A 9,512-nucleotide genomic window follows, 5' to 3' on the forward strand; every position below is an offset into this window, starting at 1 on the left:
AGCAAAAAAGCTCAGGGACAGAGCCCAGGCCCTGAGTTCAAACCCTAGGGCTGGCACAAGAGAGAGACAGAGAGAGGACAGTGTCGTGAGAGTAAAGGTTGGCAGGTTGTGTGCAGACAGGGTGAGAGGTGACAGTGTCCACCAGGGGTGTGTCTCATGTTGGTGACCCACATGGAGCCATTGTCAGTGGCTACAGGCGGGCGCAGGCCCACTGTTTACCAGACTGCAAACTGCAGGTGTGAGCGTGACGTCGGGCCTGAAGGAGGCCAGTTCTGCGATCTGGCAGCTTTGTGGCGATGAGCAGGCAGCAGAGCCCCTGGGCCACATGCAGTACATAGGCTTCGCTGAGGAAGGGAGCTGGGGGAGGATGGTAGGAAGGTGCGCCCCCTGCCCCTGCCAAGATGAGAACCCCAAGTGCGGACTCGAGCCCCTAACAGAGCAACTCCACACTTTGCATTGCAGTACACAGTGTATAGTCAAGCCAGCACCATGAGCCTTCCGGTTGCAATGGAGACAGATGGGCCTCAATATGAAGATATGCAGATGCTGAGAAAGACAGTGAGCGACGAGGCTCATCAGGTAAAAGTGAGCCCAAGCAGTGCTGCTCAAGAAATGCCAGCACCCCAGTAGCTAACACGGGTCATGTCAGCGCCTTCTGCTTCAGCTAAAATTATTGATCCCATTTGGTAATCTTTTAAGGAACATTTGATCTCTAGATCTTTATAATCAGATTAGTAGAAACAGCTTTTCATGATTAAGTATGTGCCTGCAATTGTTTCTTCATTTACTTTAACATTAGTAACCCCAGCTCTATTCTTTATAGATGTTAACTTGAGCAAAATCAGAAGCTTTGCAGTAATATCCTGCTGCCTGCTTTTCCCTTTCCACCTCTCTGCCTTCTGCTCTGGCCCAAAGGCACCTTTTGTAGTTCTTCTTAGCAGGTGCACTAGAAGGAGCCTAGGCCCAGACCTCTGAGGCAGCACCTCAGGCCGTAGGCGTGCTCTGAGGTCTGGTTTCCATCGTGGAGATGGCACTTGGACCACTTACCCATCCACAGAGCCTCTTCCTGTGGAGCTGGCAACATACGCAGATAGGCTTCAAAGAAGTACTCCTACTTGGGTTTGAAGATCCTTTGTGTGTGTGTGTACTAATCCTGGGCTTGAACTAGGGCTTGGGCATTGTCCTTGAGCTTTTTTGTCCAAGGCTAGCACTCTACCACTTGAGCCACGGCTCCACTTCCAACTTTTTTCAGTGACTAATTGGAGATAAGAGTCTTAATGCACTTCCCTGCCCAGGTTGGCTTCCTGAACCTTGGTCCTCAGATCTCATCTCCCAAGTAGCTAGGATTATAGGTGTGAGCCACTGGTGCCCAGCTCTTTTACTTTTTTTAATGTGGCTCTTAGAAGATAAGGGATTCCATACATAGCCAGTGCTGTGTTTGAATGGACGGCCCCTCTCCAGGCTTTCTGCCACAGTGCTCTTGGCACTGTGTACCTATGATGTGCTCCTGTAGGTTAAAAAAATTAAAAAGCAAGTACCCCTTTCAACTCACCAAAGCTTGAAAAAAAATTTAAAGGAAATAGAAAAACTCAGCAGACACCTAATTTAAAAAAAATAAATATATATATATATATATATATATATGTGTGTGTGTGTGTGTGTGTGTGTGTGTACATGGGTTGTTGGGGTGTTTTTTTTTTTTGCCAGTCCTGGGACTTGAACTCAGGGCCTGAGCACTGTACCTGAGTTTCTTTTTGCTCAAGACTAGCCCTCTACCACTTGAGTTACAGCACCACTTCCAGCTTTTTTCTGTGTATGTGGTACTGAGGAATCGAACCCAGGGCTTCATGCATGCTAGGCAAGCATTCTACCCCTAAGCCACATTCCCAGCCCAGAAACTACATAATTTTTATTGAATCCAGATTCCATGCTTTGCTCATAAGGATTATTCTTAATGAACAGATTTCATCGAAAAGGAAAACACTTGTCCTATATTCTATGAGATGTTAATTCTCCTTGATTTTTTTTAAACTGGAAAAGGAATTGAAGGTCATCTTTTCCTGTGCTAGTAGTGGTGCTGAAATTTGAGCTCAGGCTTCCTGTTTACTAGGCAGGCACTCTACCACTTAACCCACAGACTCAGCCCTAAGGGCATCTTTTTTATTACATTTAAATTTCTCACCTTTGAGTTCACCAAAGGCAGGTCAGCTGACCCCTTACCTGAACCCCTCAGGAGAGACTGCAAATGCCATCCATGCTGGGGGAGCCTGCCTAGGGTTTGACACTTGGGAGCCTGTGATCTCAGCTTCTTGAGAGGCAGAGGTCACTGACTGGAAGAGATAGACGTGCCAGAACCTGTCTACAAAGCAAAGGCCCCTGAGTTCAATCCCCAATACTGTTGTTTTTTAAAGGGGGGCTGGGAGAAGAGGAGAGGAAAAGAAAGAAGGAAGACAGACAGACAGACAGAAAGGAAGAGAGAGAGAGAAAAAAGGAAAGGGAAGGAAGGAAGTTGATAGGAACACGAACTGTGTGAGGCATGCCTATAATCGCAGCTTTCTAAAGACTGAGACATTGAGATCATGAGTTCTAGGCCAGCCTCCAGTACATAGTGAAGCCTTATCTCAAAAAAAAAAATAGCATTCTCATGTTTATCAATACTGCCTTCAGATGGCATCTGGTGTTGTAGGGCGCCCAGTGCCATGGACCCTTCCCAGCTGGCTGCCCAACCTCTGCCTTCCGGAGGGTCCTGTCCACTCCTGAGGATCCCTGTGGAAGGAACCAGGCTGCAGCTCTCTGCTCACTGTGTCCTGAAGGGAGGTGTGGACGGCAGTCTCTGGGAAGACTTTGGGCTCGTGTGCTTCCTCCTCCGCCCTAGATTCTCCAGACCCTGTTCCTGAGTCGGAATGCCAGCAGTCGTTTCTCCCCAAAGAAACGGCCTCACTGGAGTCCCGACGGGCATTCCCCTCAGTTATCAAGCTGAGTCCACTAGAATTCCCTTGGATTGGGAGGCGGTGCATCTCGAGTTAGAGGCCAGCGTGGGCTGTGCTATAAGACCCTTTCTGAAAAGTAAAATTCCCGTGGGAACGTAAAGGACCTAGAACAGCCAAAACAACGCTGAGAAAGCACAGAGCTGGAAGACTAGCAACACAGCCCAGTGTCAGCGCTTACGGCAGGTTTCCATGAACTCATTCAGATTCACTTGGATCTCAATCTGTGTAGATGAAGGTATTTATGAAGTATGAACTCATAGGTTTAATATATGGAAGGTGAAGCCAGTCACCAGTGGCTCATGCGTATAATCCCAGCTGCTCAGGAGGCTGGGATCAGAGGATTGGGGCTTGAAACCAGTCTGAGCACACAAATCTGAGAGACTCTTGTCTCCAGTTAACTAGCAAGAAGCTGGAAGCAGAGGGGTAGCCCCAGTGGAAAAGTGCCAGCCTTGAGCAAAAAAGCCAAGTGAGAGTTTGCGGTCCTGAGTGTAAGCACCAGTACTGTCACAAAAAGAAAAGAAGAGAGTAGATTTTTCTGAGTTTGGAAATGCTTGAAGTCATCTTCCTGAAATTCTCACAAAAAGAAAAAAAAAAATGCCAAGCACCAGGTGAGGTGGCGCAGGCCAAGTCTGGAGGCCCGAGAACCCTGAGAGCAGCCTGGCCTGTCGCGAGACCCTATCTGCCCCCAGAGGGGAGCAACCAGCTGGGTGCACGGGGCTCCCCCCTGAGAGCCCTGCTTCTTAGGAAGCTGAGAGCCAGAAGGTGGGGGTTCAGAGTCAATCTAGGTTAGAAAAGTCTGTGAGACCCCATCTCCAAAATAACCAGCAAAAGGCAGAGCCCACGCTGGGCAGTGCAAAACCAAGTTCAACTCCAGCATCCAAAACAAAACAAAACAGCCTTGGGGATCTTGTCAGTGCCCCTTCAGTTTTCAGCTCCATTTGTTTTGCCGGGTCAGGAGAGGGCAGGGCAGTGTGCTGGGCCTCAAGCTCTCCTAAGGAAAGCACTTGGTTGGATTTGTGTGGCGCAGTCAACCATGTATTTACCGGCTGCTTAGACCATTAACTTAGATTCCCTCTGAGAAACGTGTGTCATCCTGTAGAGAACATACAAAGCAAACTAGTTTTATGTGAACAGCAGTGCTGTCAGAGATGTTTAAAATATTTACAATTCTCATTTTTAACAGTTGGTCGCGAGAAAATCGTTGTCCACCTCGCAAGTGAGGAAGGTATAGAGACGGAAGGTAGGCAGCACAGGTATCTGTCGCGAAGCGCGTAGAATATGCTTCAGGCTTTGTGTCTGTGAAGAAAGTTAACCCAAGAAAAGAATGGTGTATACATGAAGTATTTTCCCTTTCTGCATGTCACCCACATCCTTCCAGGCTTGGGACGGTGTCGTCAAGATAAGGCAAGTTTTATTTTTATAAATTCTGCCTCAAACGAACATGTCAAGTTGGAAGTTGCGCCTTTCTAAAAGGAGGAACATGGGCACGGTCCCGTGTTCTTGGCCCTGGCCTGGCGGCCGTGGGGAGCCCGCCCTCCAGCCGCAGGCTGCCGCGTCTGCAGCCGGCGCGTTCTGGTCCCTGCCCGCCAGCCCCCCGACGCCACCTCCTACCGGCACGTCCCCAAGCGTCTCCCGCCCTCCATGACTGTCTGTGGTGCCTTGTTTCTCCCACCTCCTGTGTTCCTTGTCCCTGGGTGGCTCCTCCTTTGTCCCCTGTGGCGTGTCAGGTTCCTCTCTGCTTCCCATGCTGCCGGGAGATGCCCACGCCACGAGGCCCAGACGCTTCCATCGGCCACCTGGTTCCCGCCAAGTCCTGGCATCCAGCCGCTTTTCTCCTTTGCCTGCGTTGCTTCTAGCTCCAAACGTTTAACTGTTTTGTCTTTCTCTCCTAAAATGTCTCTTCTTTTTGAAGTGCTCATTTCATGGGTATTAATATATTTTGGTTCTGTAAAAACTTACTTTGTTTGGGTTTTTCTTTTTCTTTTTTACAGAGCAGTGTACCACAGGCATAAATTTCAGGACAGGATTTCACCTCTTGAGTATCGGATGGGTTGAAGGCAAACCCACCTTGCAAGCTACAGATGGCACTCTAAAGTGCCGTGCCGGGCAGCACGCACTTGTAATGCCAGCAGCAAAAAGAGGAGGCAGGAGGATCATGAGTCTGAGGCCAACTTGGTCTACATAACAAGATGCTGCCTCAAAGATAGATAGGTGGACGGACAGACAGACAGACAGATGGATGGATGGATGGATGGATGGGTGATGGCTACTAGGTGATGGATGGGGTGGGGGGAGTTCTTCCAGGTGAGGTCAGTGCTGAGTCCATAAGGGGGCTGGTGACATGGCCATCTCTGTACTCTGGCTCTCCAAACACCACCTCCCACTGGTGGCGAGGAAGGAGGAGCCCGGCCCAGTGCCCTGTCTGTTAGAGGAAATGAACAGAAAGGAAAGCAATTCTGGTTTCACAACTTTGATCCAACAAAGCTGCTATCTGGCGGTCTTTGACATATACATTGCTTCTTGTTTTATTTCAAAATATTGGTGTCCATGCAGTAGCCCTCTTTTAAAATTGAATCCCTTTTGTTAACTGTTATTCCTGAAAATGAATGGGTGGAGTATGTAAACTGCCTATCAAGAAACCTGCCCTTTCTTTGCAGATGCACTTTTCTAATCTCCTTGGGAAAATGGGGCTCACTTAATTTTTTGAAGTCTTAAATTTCAGAATGACAGTGGAATGGACAAAGGAGTCTTGTTCCTTAATAATTATGTAAATGACAGGCTTTACCAGTGCTGGGTTTCCACACACACGGCCCACGTGTACCTCTTATTTTTGAATAATTGTTTTTAGAGGGTTTTTTGTTTGACCTAGGATTTCTTACTGGTTTTAAATCTAGGTTGAATATGTTTTTTATTCATCCCCTTTACCTCAAGAGGAAATTTCGACTTCAGTGTTCTGGAACGGACACTTCAGTGTTCTGGAACGGACAGGGTTGCAGAAGAACTTTGAGGGTGTCTGTTCTGTGAAAGAGGGGGGCCCTGGCGCCGGGGCTCGCCAGCACTGCATGTTGTAGGCGGCCAGCGCCGGTCACTGGGTGGTGGTTTTTTGGTGATGGCCAGCAGGGCCTCAACTGTCACGCGGCACACACGCATTTGCTCACAATCCCCCCCTTCCCTTAACACAGACAGCTTCGAGCCTCGCCAACGCCCCTGCGTTTCTAATTCCAGGCACAGAAAGATCCGAAGAAGGACCGTCCTCTTGCGCGCCGCAAGTCTGAGCTGCCCCAGGACCCTCTCACCAAGAAAGCCTTGGAAGCTCACTGCAGGGCCGACGAGCTGCTCTCCCAGGAGGGGCGCTAGCCCGGCCCAACGCGGCGTCGGGCTGGGCGTGCCCGTCTCTTCGGGATTCTGTAGAAAATACATACTGTCTGTGCCATACCCGTCAGCTCCACTCCGAGCTTCCTTCCACCCCGTTCTGTAGGCGATCACGGGCACCCGCCTCAGCTCGAGACGAGGAGTTCAAACAATGGTGGTTCTCAGACCCCACGGGCCAGGCTGGGGGTGGGGGGAGCGGGTGGCAGTGTCCCCACAGGTCGTACCCGCCCCAGCATCTCACCCCAAGTGAGACTGTCACAAAACCAGAGCTGTAGGAAAGCACCCTGCTCCTCACGTCCATGTTCTACCCAAACGGAGTTGGTGACCCTTTGGATAGGTGGTTCTGGGGTCACGCGCTGTTTCGCGGATCCGAGGAACGCGTTGAGAAGGATCGCCTCCTTTCTGAGCCCTCACAGCCTTGGAAGCCGTCCCCACGCCATGGCGAGGCCAGCCGCTTCTGTGTGTGTGAGCCCACAGCGCCGGCGAGCCTCCTGGGAAAGGGTCGTGACAATCCCCGGCGCCGCGCCAGGCCCTGCTTCTCTGTCTGCCGAAAGCCATATTTCCCAGTCTGTGCCACAGCACCCGGGTTCCGGGAGGAAGCTCGCGCCGGGAAGTCACTCGCAGAGAGCTTTCTCCGTCTACCTTGACTGGAATTGGAATTCTTAAATTATGTGCTCACATTTTTATTTACAGAATCAGTTTTTTTTTGTTTTTCATCTAGTTACACATTGTTACCCTTCCTCAAGACTCTTGAAGTGATACAATTACAGTGTCTAAGAACCCCAAGCCTCTGTCAGAAGTTGGAAGGAGTCTGGCCGCTGGGCCTAAGGCAAGCTGCTGCCGCCTCTGCCATTGGGGTGCCTGGGCCGGCCAGCCCCCCCCCCACCGCGCCCCCGGCGGGGGGGGGGGGGAGGTGGTCCGCGCTCTGCGGGGAAGGAGCACACCGCGCAAGGCAAGTGCAGTGTCTTGGGTTTTCACTGTCTTCATAATGCTGCTATATATTTCCCAGACTTCTTGCATGGATTAAGCTTTTGTTTTAGATGGAATAGCACGAGGAGAATTCCTTTAAACTTAGTGCTTTGTCTATTCTTTATTTCTCTCAGGGTGGCCAGTATTTTGACTTACTTATCCTGCTTAAAAGCTACTTGAGATGTGCACTGCTGTTCTGAACAGTGACTTAGTTTCTTTTGTCTCTGGCATATACATATATATATATACATATATATATATAAAACTTTTAATGTTAAATGTCTAGATGCATAAGAGATAAAATGTGGCTTCTTTTAGGATCTGTTTTTTTAATCGTGGTCTCGGGTATCCATGAAAAGATGGTGAAATCCAACATTGCCCCTCAGGCGGCCACAGTGCCTGCTGCCAGGCTCCTTTCGGGCGCCGCTGGGGGACTGGGAAGAGCCCCACGAAGAGCCCGACGCGCGGGAAGGGGCGGGGGGGGGGGCCCCGGGGCTGGGGGCCAGCACCGCTCTGTGCTCTGCGCCCCTCGTGGAAAGGCGGCAGGGCAGACAGCGGGCAAGGCCTGGTAAGAACACTTCCTGAGAAACTTGACACGTATCTATCCATTTTACCATTATGAAATCTATATAATTTAAAAACAAGTTGAGATGCCTTCTCCTTTTGAGGGAAAAAGGGTGCTTTTTATTGTATAAAGCAGCGTCTTATGTATTTTGATATACCATTGTTTGAACTTCCGTCTTTAGCTGATAGATTCTCAGGCCCCTGATTGGGAGGCTGAGTACGTCGGGAGAGGTTCTGCAGAGACTCCCCTCGGCCCTGGGGGAGAGGCGTGATATCAGTGTCCGGGTGATTGTGTAAAGCTCAACGTATAAAAACATCTTTTGGTCTAGGTTTTATTTCTGCTCTTTATTGAAGACAAACACTCACCAATAAGGGGAAGAAATGCAGTTTTGAGAGAAACTAATTTTCTTGGACAAGAGTATTACTTAATATTTTGGCCTACTAAAGTTTCCTAGTTAGTACTCGGATTCCCTGTGCTAATGGTTCAGCTTCTATATTACCCTATCGAGACACTGTTCACTCTGTACCAAACAGATTTCAAAAGTACTGCATTGGAAATAAACTGGTGACTGTTTTTCTTCATAAAGTTCTGCGTTTGGCATCGTCACTCTTCCCAGAAACGTATCTGTGCATCAGAAATGTCCCAGTTCACAGTGTCTTTTTAGTGTGGCTTTAGGATGGCTTCTTTTAATATTGTACATACATTGTATCTTTGTTTTATGGTAATAAGTAATAAAAATGTAGACTTCATATTTTGTACAAAAAAATGTCCTATGTACAGAATAAAAAAAAAGTTCATAGAAACAGCAAAAATAGGTAAGTGGCACAATTATTTTTTTCTTTAGGAAATACCTGTAACTTTATGCTTTCGTGAAATGTTAAGTACCTACATATTTTTTAACATTTTGTAATTCAGAACTTTTTGTTTTGACATTGTTTATGAAGAGAAACTTCATACACCTGCCACTTAATATGCTCTTTTACCTGATTTTAAAGAACTCTTAAAACGGTGTATTATATGAACTAAATAAAGAACATGTGAATTTTACTGCTCATCCTGAAACTACATTTAGCCGTGGCATTGTGCAGGCCGCTTCTGGCCTTGCCAGGTTCCTGTGAGCCCCCGGGGGTGTGGGGGGGCGTGGGTAGCCCAGGTCCCCACCCCCACACCCCCACCCCCGTGCACACGGCTGAGCGGCAGCGGCGCCTTCCAGACGGTGACTCGTTTTTGGAGGAGCGAGAGGCGAATCAGAACGCAGCGTGAAGACGCTGGGTCGCGTGCGCTGATGTGTTTACAGATGCACAAAGAGCAGCGGAAGGGGTCCCGGTGGCCGCCCTTCCCCGGGAGGGGGGCCCTCACCCCGCCTGGCTGGCAGTCCACCCCAGCAGGGCCGCCCCTCAAGTCCTGGGGGTCCTCACCGCGGCCACGGCCGGCGTGCCCCCCCCCCCGCGGCCTGCTCCCCGGTGCCCTCCCTCCCGGGAGAACCCTGGGCACCGTGCCCGGCAGGACGCCCCCCGCAGGAGACCCGGCCACACACACTTAGGGGTCTCCTGCACGCTTTTCTTTTCCCTGAGGCCGGGACTCGAACTCGGCCTCTGGTGCTTGTGCTCCTCGGC

The 9,512-nt window shown here is 49.7% G+C and overlaps 1 protein-coding gene across 7 annotated transcripts in view; it reads left to right on the forward strand.

Annotated features, from left to right (window-relative positions):
• Ppp2r5c (protein phosphatase 2 regulatory subunit B'gamma) overlaps positions 1-8,950 on the forward strand; it is a 134,132-nt gene extending 125,182 nt beyond the window's left edge. For 3 of the 7 annotated variants that reach the window (XM_048362688.1, XM_048362687.1, XM_048362691.1), the window contains 2 exons: positions 463-579; positions 6,216-8,950. In XM_048362688.1, coding sequence (XP_048218645.1) covers positions 463-579; positions 6,216-6,347 — 249 coding nt within the window. In that variant the 3' untranslated portion in view covers positions 6,348-8,950. Of the gene's footprint in view, positions 1-462; positions 580-4,173; positions 4,231-6,215 lie in introns of all 7 variants that reach the window. The other 4 variants (XM_048362690.1, XM_048362693.1, XM_048362689.1 and 1 more) reach the window with 3 other exon arrangements.
• The last annotated feature ends 562 nt before the right edge of the window (positions 8,951-9,512 follow it).

This window comes from Perognathus longimembris, chromosome 14 (assembly GCF_023159225.1).
Source record: "Perognathus longimembris pacificus isolate PPM17 chromosome 14, ASM2315922v1, whole genome shotgun sequence".
In the NCBI taxonomy this organism is placed as follows: Eukaryota; Metazoa; Chordata; class Mammalia; order Rodentia; family Heteromyidae; genus Perognathus; species Perognathus longimembris.